The following is a 26,981-nucleotide window of genomic DNA, read 5'->3' on the forward strand; positions in this document are numbered from 1 at the left end:
TTATTTTAAAAGATTTATAAAGCGCACAGCCACCCAACAGGTTTTCCCGGCGCTAAACAGGGTAAGCAAGATTGCCGATATCTGAAAAAGAGGGATTAAACTTGATTATAAAGAAAGGTTTTTAACTTTTTACTGAAAGCCAAAAGAGACAGAGAGGTCCTAAGTTTCAAAGGAAGTGAATTCCGCAGTTTAGGTCCAAGGTAGGAGAACCAGTGGCCTCTCATATGGGTCAACCGCACTCTGGGAACAGGAAAAAGGAAAGAGGCTGGTCGATCTCAACTGAGGGGTAGGTAGGTAGGTAGGATTTGACCAGGCTTTGTAGGTACGAGGGAGCCAAGCCATGTTTAGCAATAAACATATAACATAAAGCCTTGAACTCGATGTGTTTGTTTACCTTAAGCCAATGAAGTTGACTGCCCGTTTAGTAGTAAAATACAGCAATATTTGATGCTTAGTAGAGTTATGACAATTATTGGCCCTGGAGCCACTGCGCCTGCTGCACCATGTAAATCAAGCCACTTTCATTGCAAGATAACTGCAATTGTGTCAGCCTCTAAAGTAGTCAAATATAGCAATATTAGGTGTTTAGAGGAATTCTGACAAATGATGGGCCCGGTCCCACTGCGCCTGCTGCACCATTCAAATCATGAGCCTGCTGTCTGCTAGATAACTGTACTTGTGACTGCCAGTTTAGTAGTAACATATAGCGATAGAAGGTGTTTAGTGGTGTGCCTAGATCTTTTGGTCCTGGTGCTACTGCACCTGCGGCACCATTCAAATCATGACCCTATTGCCTGCTAGATACATGCACTGGTGACTGTCTTGTTTAGTAGTAACATTTAGCAAAAATCTGGGTTTAGAGGGATTCCTAAAGCTTTGGGCCCCAGGGCCACTGCACCTGCTTCACCATTCAAATCAAGTCTCGTTTAACTGAAGGGTAACTGCAATTGTGACATCCTGTTTAGTGATCAAATAAAGCAATATCATGTGTTTAGAGGAGTTCTGACAACGTGTGGGCCTGGTGCTACTGCACCTGCTGCACCATTCAAATCATGACCCTGTTGTCTGCAAACTAGCTGCACTTGTGGTAGCCTCAGTGGCGTAACGAAACCTGAGGGGGCCCCCCTGCAAAGTACATGGAGGGGGCCCCCCTGAACCACCGCCCACCACTTTGCCCCACGGCCCACAAATCTGGTATATTTTGAATTGAAACCTCCAACATTTAATGAAATGTCTCTATATTTGCGTTCTCAAAATTCTAATAAGAAAGTAAGAAACACTCTTACCATATAAGCTAGACCATTTGTAACATTATTTTCAAGGGCAGATTATTTAACGGAAACAGGAATCAGAGCAATGCGGTTGTATTTTTGAGAAACTGACTATCGCTGAAGAACAAGGAACAACTACATAGGGTCTGAATTAGAATGGACATTGATGGAAAATAACTTGAAACTTTGAAAGACAAACCCAAATCTTCAATTTAACAGACTCGACTGACAATATACATGAGCAGTACACAAGATATAACCCAGTATCCTGCCAGCACCAAGAGAAATAAACTGGTGTGAATTATCTGCATACCACACACTTGCGTCGGTCAGGGATTTTGTACAATATTAACCACTCTATAGTATTTAAAATGAACTGAGGATGCAATTTCAATATCTACCATCAGGGCTTTATTAGTAAGCAGGGCATAAACAGGCAGGCACACAAGGCTGAGGATGAAAACTGATTGGATGCTTCAGAACATTGATGCAGATGTGTGTCTGTATTTATCATTTCTGTATTGTAAACAAAGCTAATTCCACAATTTCAGGTGCACATATTATAGGCAAGTGCAAACACCACCATCAATACCGCATCATGTAGGATAATAACAAACCATATTAGCAAGCACCTAATGACAGAATCGATACTAACTGTAGCTAGTGAAGCAAAGGAAAAAGTGCAAATACTTTCCAAGTGCATAATAAAAGAATCAGCAATCCAGCAATATACAAAACTCAAGCGTGGGAACAGTCCAGCCCAAACTGCCAAACCATGCCTTCCCTGGACTGGAAACAAGCTTCCTAGGACCGGTTTTTGGCATTTCAGCTGTCTTCAGCCAAGCTTTCTTGAATCCAGTGGCAAAGTGAGCAAGGGACTCACGTTTGAGCATACCCTGCCAACTTATGCCTTCCAGGGAAGGCATGGCTTGGCAGTTCGGGCTGTACTGTTCCCATGAGGCACAGGGTCAGACTTATTTGCATATAGCCATGTCTGAACTGGGGTGGCAGAGTGGGCTAAAGAACGGTGATGGATTAAACCCAGATCTGTTGACTGGGTGTGAGTGTTTGAATGGTTCAGATGCTCCGTCCATCATCACCCCCTTTTGTACCACTTTGTTCGCCATAAGTTGGCAGGGTTTGCTCAGACATGAGTCCCTTGCTCACTTTGCCACTGGATTCAAGCAAGCCTGGCTGAAGACGGCTGTAATGCCAGAAACCGGTCCTAGGAAACTTGAGTCTGGTCCAGGGAAGGCATGGCTTGGCAGTTCGGGCTGGACTGTTCCCATGAGGCACAGGGTCAGACTAATTTGCATATAGCCATGTCTGAACTGGGGTGGCAGAGTGGGCTAATGAACGGTGATGGATTAAACCCAGATCTGTTGACTGGGTGTGAGTGTTTGATTGGTTCAGATGCTCCGTCCATCACCACCCCCTTTTGTACCGACAGTGAAATTGTAGCACAGCCGATGGGAATCAAGGTTAGTAATATGGGCAGCAGCCAGGGATGGATTGGCAAAGCGCATGGGCCCTGCCTTAGTGTCACCTGTGGGCTGGTTCCATGGAGGACAACCAACCACAATATCCTACTGGCCACCCAGCCCCCACTATGGCCACCTGAATAGGCCACTATGCAAAGCCGGCTTAAGCGCTGGTGGCGCCCTGTGCGACAATGTCTGTTTCCCCCCCCAATGACCACCTCTGCCACGGATTCCCTCACTCGCACCCTTTAACCGTGTCATTTAGTTTTAAAGCACAAATTCAGAATTTAAAACGTAACATCATTGTTAGTTCTCTTTCATAATAAGAATTATTTTATTCCCAAATGAACCCTTTTTGCAAGATTAGGATGATGAAAGACTGGGCAAAAAACCTATAGCTCTAACATATACCTTGCAGTTTGCATGCAGCTCCAGGATGACAGTTAATAGCTCAATGTTCTATATTAGGATTTTGCCTTAGAAACGACAAGTAACAAAAGGAGCTCTCTTACAGAAGCAGTAACCCACTAGCCTATTTGCATTATATGCACTTCGTTATATGCATGGTACACGTTCTTAGCAGCAGGCATCTTAACCCTCTGCACTACCTAAGTATGAGTCAAAACTTCCACTAGACAAACCTTCCAGGAAGATGATAAATCACCTGAGTTATATTGACGTTTTAATTGATGTCTGAAAATTGCTGGAGGCCAGGAACACGGCAAAAGGTAATGATAGTATACTTTTTTTTTAATGACGTCCCCACCCCTAGTCAATGTCCGGTTCTGTCGCACCAATCGCACCGCCCTAGAGCCGGCATTGCCACTATGGAATGTGTAGGCGGGTCGCTGCACAAAAGGCTGTGCTTAGAGGTGGGGAGCTGAGACGAGTGAGAGGCCAGTTTTGTGGCTGTAGTTTTGGGCCACCTTCACCTTAGCCCGGACCCCACAAGCAGTGCTATTCCACATTCATTCCAGCCAGTCCATCACACTGTGCCTTAATAGATGTGGTCGGGGTGGGGCAGGTGTTCCTCTGGTCATTAGACCATTCACAACTCGGCCACTGCGGGACATGGGGCTCGGTAGGTGGAACACCTAAACACAAAAGCAGTGTCTTTGCAGTACTCCTCTGCCAAGCACTCCTTGCACTGAGGCAATGGCAGGCGGGGGAGAAGAGAGTGTCAGGAGGCTGAGAAGCCACGCAGGGAGGCCAGGCCAGGTGTTGTGGCCCTAGGGTTGTTTGGCAGCCTAAAGGTTGTGTTTTTCCCATGCTACCTCCAAGGCAGGCGTTTCACAATCATCCCGTGGTAGGCGGGGAGGGCAGGTACTATTCAGAGGCCTTCCTGAAAGGCTAGGTTTGGCTCTACCTTTTACATCCATCTATGTCAATAGTATGATTTGAATTATCTTGAAGCCCTGGAAAACTACATTGGCTAGAAAATACATAGTAAGCCAAAACCCAACATTTTGTTGAATGTGGAAGCATAACACTGCTGCTTTAAATAGTATTTGTTTTTTTTTAACCATAGCTCATGCTGGCTTGTTTTTCAGTCCTTAGTAACATGCTCACTGAAAGCTGGCCTGGCTCAATATTCATTACCCTGGGCAGAGAAGAGGTTAAAGTCAGCAGCACATTTCAGAGTACACATTTTGCACAAAAGCATATTGGTTCACAAGGCAACGCGTGTGAACCCGCGGGCTCATAGCCTCTTGTTTATTATGAGGCTGGCTAAGCATCATGGCCCAGACATACTGTATACCCTTAATGTAAACCACAATAAAGTTTCATCTCAACACCTCTTCTTCATATGCTCACCTCCACCCCAATCTCAGCTCAGCGCCCTCTTCACTTGAGGTTGCCTCCACCTCCTTCACCTCCATTCCAAGAGTGCGTCCTGGGTCCTCTGCACATAGAGTACTGAATAAGAGGAGTGATGGGGTCCGCAGAGGAGCCTCTCAAGCAACGGACTGTCGGCTCTCTGCACAGGAGAGACATTTGGCTGTCGCCAGGCTCCTAGTGGTGCCCTTAGGACGTCAGAGGGGGGGGGAGCGCAGTGCAACAGGAGGAAGCCAATAAAACTCAAACTGACAAAATAAAACGCACTTCCCTGCATTAATGTAATAAAAAAGACAACATGTTTTGCTAATGCGTTGCAGGAGGTGCTGCCTTCCTAATGTAGCTGCCTGTTTTGTTGTTGTGGCAGTTTGTCTGGAAGCAGGTGGGGGATGCACACAGGGCAAGCGCCACGCACCAGTTTTGCTTCAAGCAAACACGACGTCACTACATCGCCTGCACAAGCTCAATGGCTACAAACTGTGGCACACCCAGGGCACAACAGGCCACAATGCCAGCAAGGGATGTGTGCCTTGAGTACTGGGGTGCAACTGCCCGGTTACACTCTTGTGCTTCGGCACCAGTGCACCTACAGCACTATCGATAACTACGACTCTGGTAACTAACATTTAAATCATAGCTGCCAAGGTTTCAGATTGCTTATGTGTGACATTTTCATAACTTTAGTGTAATTAGGAGTGACACTCACCTACTATGAGTGACACTTTGTCGCGAGCAAAATCCAACAAGGAGGACGAGAGAAACATAAATGTCAGCAATTACACCCAATGAAGCAATGAGAAACTCTAAGAAGAGCTAAAAACTGCTACATAGTACCATAAATAGAAGGGCACAAACCTAGTGCCCTTACATAGGGGTGCTGCACGGAGGGTGTTAATCACTGCAGCCAGGCTCCAGATTCAGGGGTTTTGAGGGAAGGAAGAGGTGTAAGAAGGATACATGGGTTTGCTGCCTGGAGATTGTGGGCCGCTGCAGTCAGTCACCAGATTCAGGAGTCTGAGGAAAGGAGGTTGGAGAAGGTTCCATACATTGGGGTGCTGCCTGGAGACAGAGGGGTGTGAGAAAGCTTCATACACAATGTTGCCAAGTTTTCAGACTGTGCAACATTTCCATGGTTTCAGTGCATGAGTGACACTCAAATGCAAAATGTGTGTCACTTTGTGTAACATTTTCCTGCAAGCAAAACCAAGCAAAAGTGGTTGATAAAAGATAAATATTAGAAATGACACTTTTTTGATCAATGAGAAGCCCTAAAATATCTTTGAACTGCAGCAAACCCCCTGAAATGGAAGGTTAAAATATTGATACAAAGCTTGGTATACTAAGAAAATATAAAAGTAAAGCCATCATCATAAAACATCTTACATACCCCCCTTCCATGTCATTGCACTTCACTATGTCCTAATAATACAGTTAGGTACCTGCTGCAGAGATCAAATAAACACAGGGTGGATATTCTGATGTTCCAGCCAGTACAAGAAAAGCAAAATCACAGCTGGTACATATTTTTACCATTTATCTGTATACTTCATGGAAAATATATAAATAGAAAGCATGTTTAAATGTGTTACAGGGACTAATACTTAAAGTAAAGAAATTGCAAATGAATACATAGGATTTTGTTTCCAATTAGTATAAGTCATGTCCAGAATCCAGGCCTTTGCAGACTTGAAAATACAACTAATGCCCGGTAATTTTCTCTCGGAAAGATGTCAACATTAAACCAAGCATTAGAAATGCAATAGGTCTCGCAGCATTAGAGTTAGTGCTTTTAGAATTGTTAATGGTTTTTTTTGTAAATCTTTAGCATGAGGTTGAGGGTGAGTGAGGGTGAGTGAGGGTGAGGGGTTGAGGGTGAGTGAGGGTGAGGCTGAGGGTGAGGGTGAGTGAGGGTGGGTGAGGGGTTGAGGGTGAGGGGTTGAGGGTGAGGGGTTGAGGGTGGGTGAGGGGTTGAGGGTGAGTGAGGGTGAGGGGTTGAGGGTGAGTGAGGGTGAGGGTGAGTGAGGGTGAGGGGTTGAGGGTGAATGAGGGTGAGGGAGGGTGAGGGGTTGAGGGTGAGGGGTTGAGGGTGAGTGGGGGTGAGTGAGGGTGACACAAAAGGTACGAGAAAAAGAACGACGACAGGCTGCTATGGTATTAGGCGCACATACATATAAGACCATGAGCACACAAAACACGCCCATTGTGGGAGAAGACGTGCAGTAACACTTCCAGCCCACATAACTAACAGCATGAAACCATGTGCTGCCTTGCAGCACACTGCTCAATGTCAATCTTTTATGTATGCGTCTACATGCGACTCAGTCATGATACCAAGAACGAAGGAACTTCAAAATTCTGATGTCACGATACTGTTCAAAATAGTATGAAGGCGAAAAGTTTGTTCAAATCTGCAATCATAGAACAGAGCACTCTAAATGTAAAATGCTGTTGCATGTTGTACACAACGCGTTTCTCACTTGCATCTACGTGAAATTTCAGTACACAACTCATCGAAGGTGTAGGGCACAGGCGAATCCCTTTAAAAACGCTGTATGTTCATTCTTAAACCAGTTCCGTAAAAAGACCGTAATACTGTGAGTGTGTCTGCTGTAAGACTTGGTGATATCAACATCTGTTCTCGAATGCGTTTCTCAATTAGAGTTACCAAAAATCGTAAAACAGACTCACCAAAGATGAAAGGTAGCGTGGGGTTCCTTTCAACACGATCTTTATTCATTGAGTAACACGCTCTGTAAAAAGACCGTAAATGCGATACGTTTACCCGCACTAAAACTTGGAGATGCCTGCCGAGTTCCCAGTCAAGAGTAAGCACTTCTAGAATCCTCTACTCACCAGTCGAAAGCAGCCTGTGGTGTTGTCTCCTGAACACGAAAAACGCGAAAAGCACGGAAACGAAAATCCGCGGGTGACTGAATTTAATTAGCCTGTACCTCCTGAATGCGCTTCCTGCATGCGCATGAAAAGAGGACTAAGCTTATGCGCCATATTGAATGGGTAACTAGACCGTAATCTACGCTAAAAAGCGGTCCATATAAGAAAACTGCATACAGCCGAGACACAATTAAATAACTCAATGCAATGGTCTGAATGTAAAAAGAATCCAGCTAGAGGGTGCCCAGATCTCCACAACAAGGCGAAATGCTTATGAAATTCGGTGGTTTGAGCAGTTTAAAAAGTGCCTGGACTATCCGCTAGATACTGTGATTTAAATTCATAATGAAATGTAAACGTCAGGAACAATATACTCGTTGCTTATTTAAAAAGTTCCTGGAAGTTTGTGTGTTTGAATGCTAATTCATGAAGTGAACGGACGGAGGAGAGGGGAGGGGGGAGGAGAAATGCGACACGGCGGGAAGGGGAGGGCTTTGCATTGGACTTACCGGAGGACTTCGACTGCGAGGAAGACCGCTCACAAGACTGCTCAGCAAGTAGGGATGTGCAACCTTTTCCCCTTTCGACCTTCGTGTAATTTGAACTAATGCGGTTAGCACCCGCAAACTGAAGTTTACGCGCTTTCACGTTAAAAGTAGGAATTTCATGTCCCTCTGAATTTTGGTTTGAGAAAAAGATCACCAATATCGACCCACTTCCAACGTTGCAAGGAAAATGGTTTCAAAGTGTCTTTTAACATGTTTAGCTTATTGGCGGAGCGGGGGTGTGGGAGAAGTGCGGCTGGCTGCCTGATGGAGTGGAGAGCGGGCGGGCAGAGAGAGTGAGGGGGCGGAGCGGGGGTGTGGGAGGATTGCGGGAACAGACGGGAGGGGAGGAGAGTAGGAGGAGGAGTAGGGGAGGCACGGCCTAGCGGCCGTGCAATCAAGAAGTGAGGGGGCGGGAGAGTAGGCAAGGCAGGCGGCTGGGGCCATGTGCACGCGCTTTTAAGCTCAATGCGCATGCGCATTGAGCTTAAAAGTCACGGGCACTGCAAGGAATCGCCACGATTCCTTGCAAGTTAGATAAAGAGTCGATGAGCCCCTATAGTCTCGCTTGCTCGATGCGCATGCGCATCGACAGGCGAGACCTAATGAAATGCATGACTCACCCGGGTGCTGCCATTTCAGTATGTCTCAGAGCACACGGCGAGTCACACAGAGGCAGCTCTAAGCAGTATCTCGCTCTGGCTGGTGGTAGTTTTCAGTGATTAGGGGACCACTGGAAAGTTATTTTCCGGTGGGCCAAGCAGCATTGAAGCAGGCTAGAGAGCAAATCAGGGGGCGGCAGTCACGTACGCCAACAACCCTGTAAAGGCTCAAATACATTGACAATTTCATGTCACGTGAACCCGGGCCTCGCACACACCCTCAATCTGCTGCGCAATACAAAGCGAAAGTTGAAGTTGCTTCCACTTATTTATCAGCTATAATGAAACCAGCACAAACTGATGATAGTGCTGGGTGGCGCCAGTGGCGAAGTTTATAACCAACACAAGGCACAGCCTGGTGTGGTGTCTGTTCTCCCGAGGGGCCCCCTGGAGCTTAGAGGCCCCCCGCACCGCGTGGGCTGCGGGGGCCTGTGTTACGCCCCTGGGTAGCCTGTTTAGGAATACAATATAGCAATATTAGGTGTTTAGAGGGGTGCCTGGAGCTTTTGGTCTTGGTGCCAGTCAACCAGCTGCACTATTGAAATCATGACCCTGTTGTCGGCAGGGTAGCTGCACTTGTGATTGCCTGTTTAGTAGTGAAATGTAGCAATATTTGGTGTTTAGTGGAGTTATGACAAATTTGGGCCCCGATGCCACTGCACCTGCTGCACCATTTAAATCAAGCCCCTTTCAATTGCAATGAAACTGCAATTGTGACTGCCTGTTTATATGTAACATATAGCAATATTAGGCGTTTAGTGGTGTTATGTTATGTTATGTTATGTTATGTTATGTTATTTATATTTCTAGAGCGCACAGCTGCCCCAGCAAAGGGGCGTCCTGGCGCTTTTGACAGGCACTGTAACATAACACACAATAAAAGAAGGGAAGACTATTCAGAGGCGGGAAACAGGAAGGTTTTGATCGCCTGCCTAAAGGCGAACAAGTCATTAAGAGCTCGGATGCACACCGGAAGCGAGTTCCATAGCCCTGCTGCGAGCACCCGGAATGAGCGGCCACCCATTCTATTCAGTTTAAAGCGGGGGCAGACTGCCAAGTGGAGAGCCTCCGATCTCAGAGATCTCAGAGGGATGTAAGGAGTAAGTAAGTTGGCAAGTGCCGGCGGCGAAGAAGATTTCAGAATTTTAAAGGCCAGACACAGCGCCTTAAATTTGATCCGCTGTCTGACCGGAAGCCAGTGTAGGGCCAAGATGGTACCTGACACAGAACAGTGTCTGGGGAGGCCCACAATGGCTCGCGCCGCGGCATTTTGCACCCGTTGGAGCCTGGAGGCCTCCGCCTGATTCATCCCCAACATCAGCGAACTGCCGTAGTCCAGCCGAGATAATATCGACGCCTGGACCACAAGCTGTCTGGTGGGGGGATCAAAGTACTTTAAGACCGGCCTTATGCCCCGCAGGATACCATAACACGTGGCGGCCATCTTCTTAGTGTGGTCCGTAAAAGTGAGCGCGGGGTCGAGCCAAATGCCTAGATTTTTCACTCTCGAAGCTGGAATCGGAGTAACTCCCAGCTCTGGTGGCCACCACTGGTTTCCCCATAGCTCAGCGTGCTTCCCCAACACCAACACCTCAGTTTTGGTGGCATTCAACTGGAGGCAGTTGGTGCGAAGCAAGCTTGCTACTGCCACAAGTCCCGCACGGAATCTGGGGGCCTCCATCTCAGGGTCTCCACTAAGTGTCACCGCCAGCTGCGTGTCGTCAGCATATGAGGTCATCGTCAAACCCCACTGTTTGACGACCGCAGCTAACGGTTTCACATAGAGGTTGAACATTCTGGGGCTCAATGAGGAGCCCTGTGGGACTCCCAGCTCCAAGGGATAGATGGTAGATTGGCCTGGTGGTATTGCCACTTTAAAGGTTCGATCGGACAGAAATGATCGAAACCACTTGAGAGCAATGTCAGTGACTCCAGCTTCCTCTAAGCGTTGGATCAATATATGGTGGGACACAGTATCGAAAGCAGCGCTGAGATCTAATAGTAAAAGCGCTGCTGTACGTCCAGAGTCAAGTACTTGGCGAAGATGTTCAATGATGTAAAGTAGTGCCGTCTCGGTGCTGTGTCCAGGCCGGAAGCCATTCTGACTGGGATCCAGTATCTGATTGCGAGCCAGATGCTCAGACAGAACTGAGTTGACGTGGGCTTCCGTTACTTTAGATATCCAAGGCAATAGGGAGATAGGTCGGTAGTTTTCTGACAGCCGCGGGTCAGAGTTGGCCTTTTTTAGTATAGGAGTAACCACTGCCTGTTTCCAGGCGGTGGGTACCGTTCCATTGGACAGCGACATATTGATGAGATTCAATATGGGAGCTCGGCACAGCGGGGAAAGTGTGTTAATGAGAGCTGGCTTCAGCGGGTCCAGAGGAGAACCTGATTTAACCCTAAGGCTAAGTTTGTCAAAGATCTCAATGGACAGATCTGGTATAGTAGCCAGGGTCTCATACCCCAAAAAATCGGGGTCAATTACCTCTGGATTCGGCCGACATGGATCGAATCCTCGGTAAATTTTTTGCACTTTCTCCAAGAAAAAAGTGGCTAGGCTCTCACAATGGAAGTCTGTGCAGATCACCTCCGAGATAGCTCTTTTTTTCATAAGGTCCTTCAAGACTTTAAAGATCAGTTTAGATGGATTAGTACTGGTTGCAAATTCCTGAGCGTAAAATGCGGCCCGTGTTCTGCAGATGGCCCCGTGATAGAGCTTCAGATCGGCAAAATACCGGATTTTCAGAGCTGGGTCATAAGATCTTCTCCATTCCCTCTCTGTTTTCCGGCAAGATTTTTTCCGCTCGGCAAGGGACTCATTATACCAAGGGCTAGATGTTTTTGCCCTACCTTTCGACCACCGCAAAGGTATAAGGGAGTCAAGAGCCTCAGAGATCCAAGTGCAGAACTGTTGGTAGCCTGGGTCCACATTGACAAAGGCGCTCAAAGGTTTCTGTTCCAGTAAACTGTAAAAATCTTCAAGTTTTAGCTTATGCCAAAGCCTTTTTAGGATAGGCCTGTCCACTGATTTAAAAAGCTTATCGTGGATGGGACAAATGGCTTCCACTAGCAAATGATCCGTCCATCCCATCTGCATCGGGTCTGACATCTTCACCCCATCAAGCGTGGAAAAAAAGGGGTCCAGAATATGGCCCCCTGAGTGGGTAGGAAGAGTAACAAGCTGGATGAGTTGGAGAGCTTCAAGATCCGCCAGCAGAGTGTTCACGGTTGTGGATGACCTATTATCAAAATGGATGTTTAGGTCCCCTATGATTTTAAAGTTAGCACAACCCATCGCTATAGGGCTAACCCTATCGGCCAGTGCCTAGAGCTTTTGGTCCTGGTGCTACTGCACCTGCTGCACCTTAAAATCTTGACGCTATTGCCTGCTAGATACATGCACTTGTAACTATCTTATTTAGTAGTAAAATTTAGCAATAATCTGGCTTTAGAGGGATCCCTGGAGCTTTTGGCCCCAGAGCCACTGCGCCTGCTGCACCATACAAATCAGGTCTCTTTTAACTGCAGGCAAACTGCAATTGTGACTGCCTGTATAGTAGTAAAATATAGCAATACTAGGTGTTTAGACGAGTTCTGATAACTTTTGGGCCCGGTGCCACTGTACCTGCTGCAGCATTCAAATCATGGCCCTAGTGCCTGCAAGGTAATAACACTTGTGACTGCTTATTTAATAGTTAAATATAGCAATACTTGGTGTTTAGTACTAAAATTTAACAACAATCTGGGTTTAGAGGGATTCTAGAGTTTTTGGCCCCTGTGCCACTGCACCTGCTGCACCATGCAAATCGTGTCCCTTTGAACTGCATGGTAACTGCAATTGTGTCTGCCTGTTTAGTAGTCAAATATAGTAATACTATGTGTTTAGAGGAGTTCTGGCAACTTTTGGGCCCGGTGCCACTGCACCTGCTGCACCATTCAAATCATGACCCTAGTGCCTATTAGATAAATGTACTTGTGACTGTCTTGTTTAAGAGTAAAATTTAGCAATAGTCTGGGTTTAGTGGGATCCCTAGAGGTTTTGGCCCCAGAACCACTGCACCTGCTGCATCAATTAAATCAAGTCCCTTTTAACTGTAGGGAAACTGCAATTGTGACTGCCTATTTAGTGGTCTCCTATAGCAATATTATAGGTTTATAGGAGTTCTGACAATGTGTAGGCCCGGTGCTACTGTACCTGCTGCACCATTCAAATCATGACCCTGTTGTCTACAAGGTAACTGCACTTGTGGTTGCCTGTTTAGGAATAAAAAAGTTGGAATATTTTGGGTTTAGTGGGGTGCCTGAAGCTTTTTGTCCTGGTGCCACAGCATATGCTGCACTATTGAAATCATGACCCTAGTGCTTGCTAGATAACTGCACTTATGACTGCCTGTTTTGTTGTAAAATATAGCAATATTATGCATTCAGGGGACCTAGTGGCACTGTACTTGCTGAACCATTCAAACCATGACCCTACTGCCTGTAAGGTAACTGCACATGTGAGTGCCTATTTAGTAGTAAAATATTGCACTATTTGGTGTTTAGAGGGGTTTCTAGCATGTCATGCCCTCGTTCACTGCACCTGCTGCTCCATTGAAATCATGACCCAGGTGCCTGCAAGGTCACTGGACGTGTGACTTCTTATTTAGAAGTTCAATATAGCTACATTTGGTGTTTAGAGGAGTCCTGACAACTTTTGGCCATGTGCCAATCAGGGGCGCAACTAGGTCTTAAGTTCGGGGGGGGGGGGCTAACATGGCATAAAAAGGGGCGTGGTTAACATGTTAATGGGAGCGGGGCTAAAATGGCAGACAATCAGGATCGGATAATGCTTAGGCCAAGCTAAGAAAAAAGTGGCAAATTCTGCATTCAAAACTGGACAACAATCAGTTTTATGAGAAGTAAATTGGAGAACAGAGGGTAATGTGAGCCATTTATATAACAGACAAGGGATTTGTTCATCTTGCAATAAAGTGTCACTCAAATACATTATATTGTCTCACAACGATATTATGTAGACGGTTAAAATTACACCCTTTTTTCTAATGGAATGCCCATGAAACTGGGTCAAAAGAACCCAGAACAACATGCTACTCTCTGAAAAACCTAGACTGTTCACAGATATAATTCACACAAAAAGGGGACTCTGTCCACCCCCCCAAAGACAAAGAAGGAATTTGAGATTTTGCAATGTGTCCATTTGCAGTGTTGTTACAAACTAGAACACCAACAAGCATTAATTTATTGGCAGTACAGACATTAAAGCATGGTGCTTTAATGTATAGGCAGCGGAAGTAGGTGCGCGTGGGGTGCTGTGCAGCAGCACCCCATAATATTCATGCTGGAATTCAGAGGGGGCATGAGAAATAATAAAGCATTTACATTTTGATAATATCATGTTACATTTGCTGTTCTTTACACTTACTACCCCATATGAGGTGTTGAAGCGCTTTTTGGTGGGTACCACGCTACTCTGGAAGCCAAACAGAATTAGTGGGGACTGATATAGGGAAATATGAAATTAATCTGAGTGGTGGAGATCTTAGTCTGTTATTTGTATTGAAAAGGAATAGTGGAGCGATAGAAGAAAGAAGGAAGGGTCTAGAATGTGTTTTTTATTTGGGGGTCACAGCAGTAGGAGGGGGTTTGGGATGGGGTGGAAGAGTCAGAGGGAAGGGTTTAGAAAGGCTTGTTTGGGCGTTCTGAATACTAAAAGAGGTATGAGATGATGGAAGGAGGGGTAGAGGAGAGAAGAGTATGGGGTTTAGGATGAATGAAAGAGTCTAGGTAGAGAATATACTGATAGAGGTAAAGGGTTAGAAATAGGGCAGTGCATTGGAGAGAGTAGTAGAGTGAGGTTTGAGATGAGTCGGGGTGGAGGTAGGGAATATATTGCGAGAGATATACGGTGAGATCTAGGCTAGTGCAAAGTAATAAATATAAAGATACTTAAGTACATGAAAGGTATCTAAATGCATAAGGAAGGGAATCTATGTAGAATAAAGTTGCATTTAATAAACTAAGACTTTCAATTGTTGTTGTACTTGTGTGTTTGTGTAAGGTGTTAGATCATTCTGTACTATTACAGACCACTATCCCGCCTAAAATAAAGGAAAAAGCTAAAAACCTGTATTTTCACACTATAGTTCCTTCCACCAAGCTGAATCTGTTATCCGTTTCATATCTATAGCACCAAGAGGCTCCTAGCGTACATGTTTAACAAATGGCCAAATAATACTAAAGAATGAAGAAAATAACAAAATGAGACCACACACAAGCCAATTTATCTAGTAAACAAAATATAAAATGAAACTAAGAAAAAGTAATTATCCTAGTCTAGACTCATGGCCTGGGAACAAGCCTGCTGTTATATATCAGCTTAACACATTGGGCCTGGCTTCAGATGGAGGAAATTCTTACAAAGAACCAGTAGCGGTCGGTGGTGGGAGTGCTGCCGGGCGGTGACGTGGGATGGGAGAGGGGCAGAGTGAGGGGTAGAAAACTATGGAATACCGCCAAATACAGGTAAGTAAACATAAAAATAAATAAAATGAATTTCATTGCACGCACTGCAACGCCAAATGCGATGCAGTGCGCGCAACGAAATTAGTTTTATTTCTTTTTATGTTCTTAAAATGTGTATTATGATGATGTAACAATTGAATTACTGCACAGTGGATATTTAAGATTGGCAGGTATTATCGGTCTTTATTGAGATAGAGGGTGAATCGAAGAAAAACATGAAAATAAACTAAAAATCCACAAATAAACTTACGAACCTGTCTACAATACACATACTCCCAATCCAAACCTAGGACGTGGTAGACATATTCGGCCATCATCTGTTGTTACAGTACTGCAGACTACTTTAGAAAGGCCAACCTACCCCTTGACGGGATGTATTAGAAGTGGGCCCCATATGCTTCAAACAACATCCCGGACAGGGACACCCCACCTGTGGCACCACTGGCCGGGGCCACTCGGCAGATAAGGGAGCGTGTTCTGCTTCACATCTGCATCATATCTCTTGCAAGGACATGCGAGGGGCACCACCGCCTCAAGGCCACTTGCTGAAAATGCGGCTACGATCTGCTTCGCAACAGCATCACTTGCAAGTACCACCCATCCATAGTACCTCTGCTTCGCAACAGCATCACTTGCAAGTACCACCCATCCACAGTACCTCTGCTTCTCAATTGCATCCCTTGCAAGTACCACCCATCCATAGTTCCTCTGCTTCGCAACAGCATCCCTTGCAAGTACCCCCATCCATAGTACCTCTGCTTCGCAACAGCATCACTTGCAAATACCACCCATCCATAGCACCTCTGCTTCTCAACAGCATCACTTGCAAGTACCACCCATCCATAGCACCTCTGCTTCGCAACAGCATCACTTGCAAGTACTACCCATCCATAGCACCTCTGCTTCGCAACAGCATCACTTGCAAGTACCACCCATCCATAGCACCTCTGCTTCGCAACAGCATCACTTGCAAGTACCACCCATTCATAGCACCTCTGCTTTGCAACAGCATCAATTGCAAGTACCACCCATCCATAGCACCTCTGCTTCTCAACATCATCTCTTGCAAGTTCCACCCATCCATAGCACCTCTGCTTCGCAACAGCATCACTTGCAAGTACCACCCATCCATAGTACCTCTGCTTCTCAACAGCATCACTTGCGAGTACCACCCATCCATAGCGCCTCTGCTTCGCAACAGCATCACTTGCAAGTACCACCCATCCATAGCACCTGTGCTTTGCAACAGCATCACTTGCAAGTACCACCCATCCATATTACCTCTGCTTCTCAACGGCATCACTTGCAAGTACCAACCATCCATAGTACCTCTGCTTCTCAACAGCATCACTTGCAAGTACCACCCATCCATAGTACCACTGTCCTGCCCACTCAGCAGACACGGGGCAGGTATGTGTGGCATCACTGCCCCAAGCCCACACAGCTGAACTGAGGCCTAGCACGCGCCCCTGACCACCACCTCCATCACACTTGTGGTGTAAGGTGAGGACACACCAGGTGTCGCACAACTTCACAGCCATCATTCTCAACGCAGGATCTCTGCTCTCACTTCACCATGTTACCCTACAGCCCACACAGGAGTGCAGAAACCGAATCCAAGCACCTACATCCATCGATGCACAAACATTGTGGGGAACCAGGACCTAACATGTTATTTCCAACCAAGTAACACCCTTCAGTGGCAAGATTTGTTAAAAATAATAAAATCGGATTGATCATAGAACGGACCAGTCAGGCATTAAATTAAAGAGTTGCTTTCCCCTCGGCTTCTAGCGCCTTCCTATTAGAAGTTTGGCCACTGTTGACAGCATCTGGTGACAGCCCCACCCCAGGCACCAACTATAGGTGCTTCCATTCTCGCTACCTCAATGTGCCGCTTTCATAGCCAGCACGAGCACTGAAACCAGTGCCAAAACCCACTAGGTGCTATATCCGTGCTTAACCACATTCACAGCTCCTCTCCACCCCAACAATCCCTTCCAACCAATGAAGGGGCCATAGGACGCAATGAGCAGCACTATTGTGCACCCCTATTCACTGTGTTCAGTCAGGAAACTGATAATGGGTGTAAACCTGGGATGTACTGTGCGCACAGCGACGGGTCACATGAAGAATGCCGGTACATTACCCACAGGATGCGAGTGTGGGACTCTTCACACAGCCCTCTAACATTTACCATTGCAAAGTGTCTCCCCTCCTCATGTAGATCTGCGGTTTGAGCAACGCTCCAAGTACAGGCTGGATACAAGTAAGGACATCTCCTGAGAAAAAAAAAATCAGTTGAGGTGTTCCTCGAAAAGCTGTGTCCAAAATGCCCAGGGCAGGCGGGGCCTCACTTGAGAGGTGATTCATGAACCTCAAGCTCACAGAACAGGACTCTTGGAGCAGAGAGTGCGAAGATGTGCACAGCAGGGGTAAAGGGATGGCCAGGGCAGGTGACGCTTTTCCTTTGTAAAGGACTTCCTGCTGGTGTCATATGCCCCTGCTGTGCACATCTTCACACTCCATGCTGCACCGCACATCAAACGTGCTTCGGTGAAATTCCTGCTTCAGGCAAGGAAATCACCTCTGTGGCACCCCTCTGAAAGAAAACAAAAGGTAGGGGGCAGGGAGGGTTGCTGAAACTGTCAGAGGATAGCTGTCTCTGGCTGGTTCTGTGCCTCTCTGAAGGGGTCATTAAAATCACAATCTCGGATTCTAAACCATCCGAGAATAAAAGTGGAGCCTTAATACAAATGAAAGTGGGAAAACGGTTTTCATACTTTCTTTATTTTACATCATTGTAAATCAGGAAAGTATGTTGTGCTCTCATTTGAACCTTGGCAGCCCTGGCTGAAGATGACGACGGGGGGCCGAAGCCCATTCAGCCCAATGGGTGTTGCGCGCCTGGTGCAAATACACCTGCATGACCATTGAAATCATCGCCCTAGTGCCTGCTAGATAACTGCACTTGTTACTGCCTATTTAGTAGTAAAATTTAGCAATATTCTCTGTTTAGTGGGGTCCCTCGAGCTGTTGGCCCCAGTGCCACTGCACCTGTTGCACCATTCAAATCAAGCCCTTTTAATCTGTAAGATAACTGCAATTGTGTCTGCCTGTGTAGTAGTAAAATAGCACAAACTCTTTATAATTTACCTTTGCAAGTTGCCCTACCAGTTGTGTCTGCAGCCTAATATCTGAGCCCCTAAAAATAGCTTCTTTTTTCCTTGAGTCAGGAAACAATTTCCCAAAATGTAGTGGAATCAACCGGTGCCAGTCTGTACAGGCTGCATTGAAAAAATGCATCTTTGATGCCTTTCAAGTCCAGATTGACTAAGCAGTCACCGGATCGCCGCAAAATCAAGAAATTGTACTTTGGCCGAGAATGAGAGTAGCCGCCTGGGGATTCAACAAATGAAGTGGTTGCAGTACACGAGGGAGATCGAAAATATATCAGACTGTGAATAAAACGACAAGGAGAAGTATTGTTCTCAAAAACAGGAAAAAAAAGTGGAAACTATAAGAACAACAAACTGACACTTTAAGGTATCAAGATTAAGGAACCCAGTTGAGTGCAAAATAATACTTGCGGACCGGCGACAGCTGGAAAACAGATAAACTTTGAAGACAGAGCCCCGAGGAGAACCTGACAATTGAAAACATCGGGTTTGAAACGCGTCGGCACATAGAGGAAATAGACATCAAATTGCCTAATAGACCAAAGAATTGATTTATGGTTTATTGAAATTCTTGTTGCATTTGGTTGCTGTTTATTTGAACCTTCAGTCCAGAACGTGACTTGTGTCTTTTCCAAAAAGTACGAGCAGTAAAATATACTGTTCAAAATGATTGTGTATATATCAAAATATATTTGTGTATATATAAATGGTGTATTTATGTTGTAAAAATGTATTGTGTTTGTAAATGTACAGGACTACCCGCGGGCAGTAACCCTCTCCGATATGCATTCAGGGCTGCGTATTGATATGCCTCGGCCAGCTCTCAAACTCTAACGTTACGCTCAATTACAATCACACTATCGTTTCAAATATGTCTTGTCTCCCTTCTCCTCCTATACTCAGGCATTATTTTTTCCTTCACTGAATCTCGCCACCACCTACATTCACCCTCTCCTCATGAACTCCCACTCACTCACAACGCCTCGTCAGGGCTTGTAAGCGCTATATGAATGCAATTTAAACACCCGTTACTTGGGCTATCCCTCCTCGGCAGTCTTGTCCTCTCCATTCTGCGCATACATCTTTTCGTTTTCCAGCACACACTGTATTCCTCCTATGTTAAAATTCACTCTTTCCTCTGTCTCTGCATGCACACTCTCTCCATCTTCCTGCACTCACAACCACAATCTCCTTCTAGACTTTCTATATTCCGTCTCTTCATCGCTCTCACTCACTCACGGCCTCCTATATATACTGAAAATACCTCTTCTCTCGGTCCCTGCACTCGCACGCTCTCCATTTGCCTGCGCTCGCGACCGCTCCTCCGAACTCGCACTCCCTTTCTCTCCTCCCAGTCACTCAATCTCCCCCCTTCTGACGTCTTACCTGCTCCCGGGAGATGTCCGCTGTAGCCACCGAAGGGGTCGTCTTCGTCGAGGCCAGACATGCTACCGAGCTGAGGTCACCACCAAAGACCGTGGAGATATCTGGAGGGTCCTAAAATGGAAGGGGGTGCTGTGCCCAAGGCGAGGCCAGTCCTCAAGAAACGGGGGGGCTCTGTCTCCAGGACGTGGGTACCTGACACTAACAGATGGGTTCTGGTCCCCAGGTGGGGGGAGGGCTTTGCATTAACATGGAGAGCTGTATTTCAGAAGAGAGGGCTGGGGGGAACTCGATCCTATGCGTTGATGCCCCTACTCCTCGTGCACGGCAGGATCCGAAAGGGAGCAGGGGTCGGGAGGGCACTGAAGTTTACGAGGTGACTCGCTGCTGGTCGCTATGTGGACTCCGAGCTCGCGCTGCAATAAGGAAGGGCACGAGGAGGAAGTCAAAGAGGCAGCTGTCTCCAGGGGCGTGCGATGTGTGTGATCGTGTCAGGGAGGTTAATGATTTGTTGTGGTGATTTACATGGCCCGATAAAGTCAGTTTACGCTGGACAGGTGCCCGGGCGTGCCCCTATTAGCGTCCTTACCTTGTGTGTCTGCCTGGACGGGTGAAGGAACCACAGAGCAGGACCCGGGGGGTAATGGGTGTAGGGAGGGAGAAAACGGGGGAAGAAAAATGCAAACATCTATTGAAGCCAGAACAAACAGCCGCTGTTTCAATAAGGATTTAGCAGTTGACAAAAGTAAAATCGAAGTTCGCTAAGTCGGAGCTGACCCGCGGCAGGCCGAGAGGAGAGATGTTAAGGAAGGTGCAGTTTTCAAAGGCACACAAAGACGGGTGCACCCTGTCGCTTCTTATCGTGTAGAACCTGAAAGACCCACTGACTTGTGCCAGAATCGATTTGGCACACCCAGTCAGTTACCTTACAGGCCTGGCTCTGACTGTGAGTCCTCAGTGGGCTGAGATTCAAAGAGAGCTGTAGAGCTCGGAATCTCTAGGCACGCCCAGAATAGGTTAAATAGACCCCGAAATAAATGGGTGTAGAGCCGGACTGGCATAGTACCGATATCGGCAACCCTCCCCAACAACATCGGTAAGTACCTGTTAGTACACTACGCGTTACAAGAATCAAGCCACACACTGGTAAAAACTGTCTGCTGCAGGTTTATTTTGTAAAGGAAAAATGCCAACGCGGTGGGTTAACTTACAGGTGGTCCAAAGGCAGGCAGCGATGAGTAACCTAAGCTGCCCACCCTCCTAGGATGACCAGGCGTCCTGGATTTGCCGGCTTAGTGCCGGTTTTCCACCAGATGGCCTGGCAGATTTAGGGAACTTTAGTTAATGTCCTGGTTTTTTGAAAGGGTCGACTGAAAATGGTAGCAGGTGCCTTTTTATGTTTTACAAAGCAGGGATAGTTAGCAGCTGTTAATAGAAAGCTGCTTGATTAACAGGCATGTTACTGGCTTTAATAATTGTATGATACTTACGTTCTTACTGCCTTTTCTGTAATTATCTGCTGAGGATTGCTGAACACTCAGTTAAAGTATAATTCTAGTCCTTCTATTTTTGTGAAATGTCCCAGTTTTTGGCTTTAAAATTCTGGTCATCCTACACCCACCGGAGGAGCCAAACAGCACGGTGGGCAACCCATTCAGCGCCACAATTTGTTTTAGGGAGTTTATCCCTTAAATACTGTGGACCACACGATCATGCTTTTTACTCATGCCTTTTTAGGGACAGAGCATTGCAAGGCAAGCCAACGGTTCCTCAGGCTTTCAATTGCACGAAGGACTAGCGGGGCACCGACGTTTACATCCAGGGTCCTGCGGTAAAGATTCCTGGGGTTTGACATACAGCACCTGTGCTGTGTTCATTAAGATAGTGCCCCTATATACCCCTCAGCCTCCGGATCACCCTGTAACTCCGCCTGCAACACAAATAAACATTTAATACATTCAGCAAAGTGCAAAAGAAATCCTGCTTCCAACGCTGAGTGTGCAGTAGTGTGGGTGACAGCGGGTGAGCAAAGGAGCCAGCACCTGGGTGAGGCAGGTATATGCACCTGGCCCCTGCCCCCAAAAGATGCCAGAAATTACGCTGAGAGAGCATCGAAAATGGGGGGACTCTTGGGTGTCCCAGTGAGTAGAGCGCGGTGAGTGTGCCAGAATGCACCACAAAGGGGTAGCCCTCTTACAAGGGTGCACTGTGTGTGCTGCGGGCAGCTACATAGTGCCGATATCAGCAACCCTCCCCAAAAACAATGATACATAGCAGTTAGTATGCAATGTGTAACAAGAATCACGCCACACACAGTTTGGTGGAAAAACCGTTTGCTGCAGGTTTATTTAAAAAATAAAATAGGGCAACATGGTGGGTTAATTTACGGGCAGGCCAAGGGCAGGCAGCGATCAGTAACCTTAGTTGCCTGATGAGCCAAATGGCACTATGGCCAACCCATTCGCTGCTATCATTCTATGTGGGAAATTTCTCCCTTTAATACCTTGGACCACCAGTCTATGATTTTTACTCATGCCTTTTTTAGGGGCGGAGCGTTGCAAGTCAAGGCCCCGGTTACTAAAGCTTACAACCGTCCGAAGGACTAGCAGGGAGTGGACGTTTACATCCAGGGTCCTGCTTTAAAAACTCCTGGGGTGTGGCATACAGCACTCCTGCTGTGCTAATTGAGATAGTACAGCTATGTTCCCATCAGCCTCCGGATCGCCCTGTAACTCTGCCAATGCATTGAATGTGGCTCACCAACGCAGGCTCCCTAATTACCTGCACCCGCAGTTACCAGTGTCTCTTGTGGGACCTAGTTCATATCAACCTCAGACAGTTGTACCCCATCCTTATCATGGTACTTGCATTGATTAGTCCATGCCTTATGAAATCAGAGCCCCTCTGCTCAATGAACTTGCACACAGTGATATTGACCCCCTGGAATGTGCAATGGTATCCCCAGATCTGGCTCCATGCCATCCCTGGGTGGGATTATCGCGGACAGCCCTAACTCACGGTGCCCCATGAATTCACAGATGTCACCCATGATAGACTTCATTGCCTTGATTAGCACGCAGGGCCCCAGGGGGGTGAGGACCAGTCACCAGGGTGTATTACTAAAATGCGAGGTGGGGACCCCCCCACCACTATTCTCTGCTGCAGCTTTGTGATCCAAACTACACCAATGCATGCCAGGCAGACCCAGTCATGCTGTCTGAGTGAGGGAGAATGCTTCAAAGTGTCAAGAGGATATTTGTTAATAAGTTTTTGCTTGCGGTCACCCAATTCAGTTATCTTTACCAGCTACTGCCGTTTGTCTGCTTCATCATCTGACCCATAGAGACAAATTTGAAACTAATGTTCTCTTCATTAACCAAAGTACCATGCAATATACACCATTGTGCACTGTGTGAAAATGTGTACCTTAGGGACTGGCTATATCCTGTGGTTACCTCCACACTTGACAAGGCCCAAAGATCAGGGTTCAAACTGATAGCCCTATGCAGCACAAGTAAGTGAAATAGGGACTCACAGAAGAGAGGCAATGGGAGGGGACAGAGTCTTGTGCCAAATGGTACGCGCATTGCTGGATCTGGCTCCTTAGGAATGGCCCTCCCTATCCTAGGAATTTGATCCCATGTCTCAGAGAATTTAAGCTGTGTCATGTCCTTTGGTGGATGGCAGGTGCGCCTTACCAGCCTAAGCCAAGGCATGGATCGGTCTAAAACCGGGTGTGTGGTGCAAGGCCCCCTAAAAGTACCCCTAGAATTCAGTTTCATTTTATGTCCTTATTGCCTGCAAACCCATCACTGTCTGACTGCGATCTTTAGATGCTTTGTTGTTGTGCTGATGCCCCACACTAGCGTAAGTTGCCCAGTGCAAAACCTCTGATAAGGTATACCAGAATGCAGACAAGTGGATGGAAAAGCTTTTGGATGGTGAGAACGGGAGTAAAACAATATGTACACATTTACGTGCCCTTCTTAAACTACAGGAAAGCCAAATGTTTTCTAATAAATTGCCATGGTTTGTGCTCTAAACCAGTGTTTCCCAAACGTTTGGAACCATAGCACACTTTTTAGGATGACTAAATTACCCAATGCCTCCTAGCTTTAATGACGATGACACAGGCAAATTTTAGCTTAACTGAAGAATCCTGTAACATGCCCTCATTTACGGAGAGCACATTTTCTGTTTAAATGGCCACTAAATTTGCATAGGGAATTGTAGGAAAGTAGGATCTGCTTTCATGGTCACCCCCACTTTTTGCTGGTGTCATTATGTTTTCTGACTAGTCTGACTGGGATCCTGCTAATCAGGACCCCAGACTCTGTGCTTATTCCCTAAATTGGACATGGTGACTACTTCGGTACACTCCAGATTGGCTACTGGTGTACCCTTGTAAGTCCCTATTATATGACCCTAAGGTACCTGGGGTATAGGCACCCCAGGGGTACCCAGGGCATAAAGACCCCAGGGGTCTCCCATGGGTTGAAGTATGTATTATGCCACCCATGATAGACCACTCAAATTGTGACTACAGGCCTGGAATTGCAGCCTAAGTAAGCTGGTGCTAACACCACTTATGACGGATATAAATTTCCTTATATCTGTGGTCACTGCACTTAAAATCTATAAGTCACCCCTAAGGCAGGCAGTTTTAATCCTGAAGGCAGGGTCCTCGGTTCTTAGTGTGAGTGAGCCCCTGCATGAGCAGGACACCCCTATAACCTTCGGAGTCCATTCTCCCGGGTTGTAAGTGCATCAGCCATTACAATACATTGAGTGGCCATGCGTCATTATGCGATGACCATCTCTAAACTGGTTGTAACAAACCAAGTAATGTTTGGTATCAAACATGTTGGAATCATACCTCCCCCACAGTTAATGGTATGGGAAGTATGATTCCATGTGGAAGGCAAGATTCCATGCACTGTAAAGCTCCTCAGGGAGGCCCTCAGTGCTCCCCGTACCAGTCTTCTACACTCAGACAGCAAACTATGGCTGCTGACGACCAGAGACACGATTCTGCCCTCCTGCTGTGGATCCAAGCTCGAGTAGAGGAAAGTAGGACAATAGGTATCCTGTCACAGGGAGGTGGGACCACCTCCCTGACAGGGTTTAGTGTACTGAGAAAGGGTTGGGTGCTTGCAAGCGCCACTCAGACTGCTTGAAGGGCACATTTGGTGCCCCTCTTACATACTCTAGTTCAAACCAGTTCAGGGAGCCAATGAATCCCGCCCTGGCGCGAAACTGGGCAAAGGACATGGACGTATCCTCTCCACTGTTCAGCCCCCCCTCTGGGAGGAACGCCTGAATTGTGCCATCCCTTTCCTTAAGGTACTTAAGGGCTTACCTGTAGGTGCGTCCCTCGATTCGTATTGGGACAAGATTCAGACCCAACACCACTTCTACATCGACCGTCTGGGCACTCTGGACACCGCTGGACTTCGCCTTGGGAACCAAAAATGCAACTGGGAAGATTCCTGCTGCTCCTGGTCTTGTCGTCATGCAAGTCTGCTGCAACATCTGTGCCTGTGCTCCATACATGTTCTTCACAAGGCCTGTGGACATCCAAGACACCAGAAGTAATCTCCCTTGTTGTGAAGCAGTCACTTTCCGGCATCTGCAGGCACCGCATCAAAGCTGACCGGTCTGCTGATCCTGGGCTCCCACAGACTCCAAAAGGCTCAGCAACACAGGTGGTGGTTCTGTAAATTCATCACGGCCTGTTCTGTCTTCTTACCAAGCTGGACGCCAGTATCCCTTTTCGGAACCGCTGGAACAGAACCCCTGTGAACTGCATCAACTTGCTGTTGCAAAGGCTTGTTAACTCTCTCCTCCACAGATCTTCGGGCTCCAAGATGCTCCAGCCTCAAGCATCTCATGCAGCCAAGATCCTCGCCTGCACAGTATCCTTTGCACCATGGGCCTTCATCCTTTGGTGAGCTGGTCGAGGTCCACTCCTGTGCCTCCGGCCAGTGGGTCCTCTTTATGTTATTCTTCAACTCCTGTGGGCTCCCCTGCTTGCTCGGGGCCTGCTCTGGCTTACCTGCTTGTGGTGAGTCTCTTGGCCTTGTTGGCCCCGACACTGCACCTTTTTCGTCGACTACATGGTTTGCTGCTGTCAAGGCGTGTTGGTGCCCCTGCCGGACACTGACACCTGGGCTCTCAACATCCGACGTGGGACAGCTCGTGAACAGCTCCTGGTCTTCTACAGCGTCGCCTGGTCTGCAAAGTTGCAACTTCAAGGGCACCGTCAAACTCTCCTGCATGTCAGACATCGGTGGGAATTTGTCTCTTGTGCTTCATGGCCACTACTGAGTGGCATCGACTCTGTCCCCTCTGCGTGCAGGTACCTCTCATCTTGAATCTACCTTTGGGTTCCATCTGATACATTCACCTTCTTCATCAGCTGCATCTTTCCTGAAGTCCTTCATTGTGGTCTACAGCGGTTTCTGAGGCCACTTCACACCTTTGCACCCGGCTTCCCAGTTGTAGGTATCCTGTTTCCTGGGTTATCCACGGATAGGGTGGCTCTCCAACCTTACGTCCTGCACGGGGTTTCATTAGGGTATGCTGGGAAGGGTCATTCTTCTTTAAAAGTGCAACCATGACTTACCCTTAGAATTCCATTCAGTAAGCAGTCGGGTTCCCACAATACACACGACCTCCATGGGGTTCAGATACTCACTTTGGGTGGTTTCTTGGGACCCTGACTCTTCTAAGTCTTCTCGGTCCAGTCTTGACTTGAGTCGTGGTTCGCATTCCACTATTTTAGTATATGGTTTTACCTCCCACTGGAGACAACTGTGTATTCTGTGCTATTTACGTATTCCATTGACAATTTATTGTGTGTATGGTGTTATATCTCTTGGTTGGAGATGATAAATTGTTTTAGTGAGTGTTGATAGTAAATACATATATTTTATAACTGCACTGTGTGGTTATTTTTCACTTAATTCATACCATGAGATTAAGTACTGGTAAAATAAGCTGCTTCACACTTCTTCTGGACTAAGCCTGAAGGCTGCTCTCCACATCTACAACTTAGAGAGCTTTCAAAATTGCCTAAAACCACTAAAATCACCATAAGGATTGTCTGGATTACTGCAGGATGCTACACCTATATAAGTGTGCACCATATACTAACCCAGCCTCCTACAGGAATTTAATCAATACAACTATAGTGAACACATTA

General features: G+C 46.8%; 1 protein-coding gene across 1 annotated transcript in view; it reads right to left on the bottom strand.

Moving 5' to 3' along the window:
• The window catches only part of LOC144770500 (transmembrane channel-like protein 7), a 345,542-nt gene extending 325,281 nt beyond the window's left edge, over positions 1–20,261 (bottom strand). Inside the window, exon 1 of the mRNA XM_078655055.1 lies at positions 19,781–20,261. Within this exon, the coding sequence (XP_078511181.1) occupies positions 19,781–19,841 (61 nt within the window). The 5' untranslated portion in view covers positions 19,842–20,261. The remainder of the gene's footprint in view (positions 1–19,780) is intronic.
• Positions 20,262–26,981: the final 6,720 nt, after the last annotated feature.

This window comes from Lissotriton helveticus, chromosome 7, assembly GCF_964261635.1.
Source record: "Lissotriton helveticus chromosome 7, aLisHel1.1, whole genome shotgun sequence".
Lineage (NCBI taxonomy): Eukaryota > Metazoa > Chordata > Amphibia > Caudata > Salamandridae > Lissotriton > Lissotriton helveticus.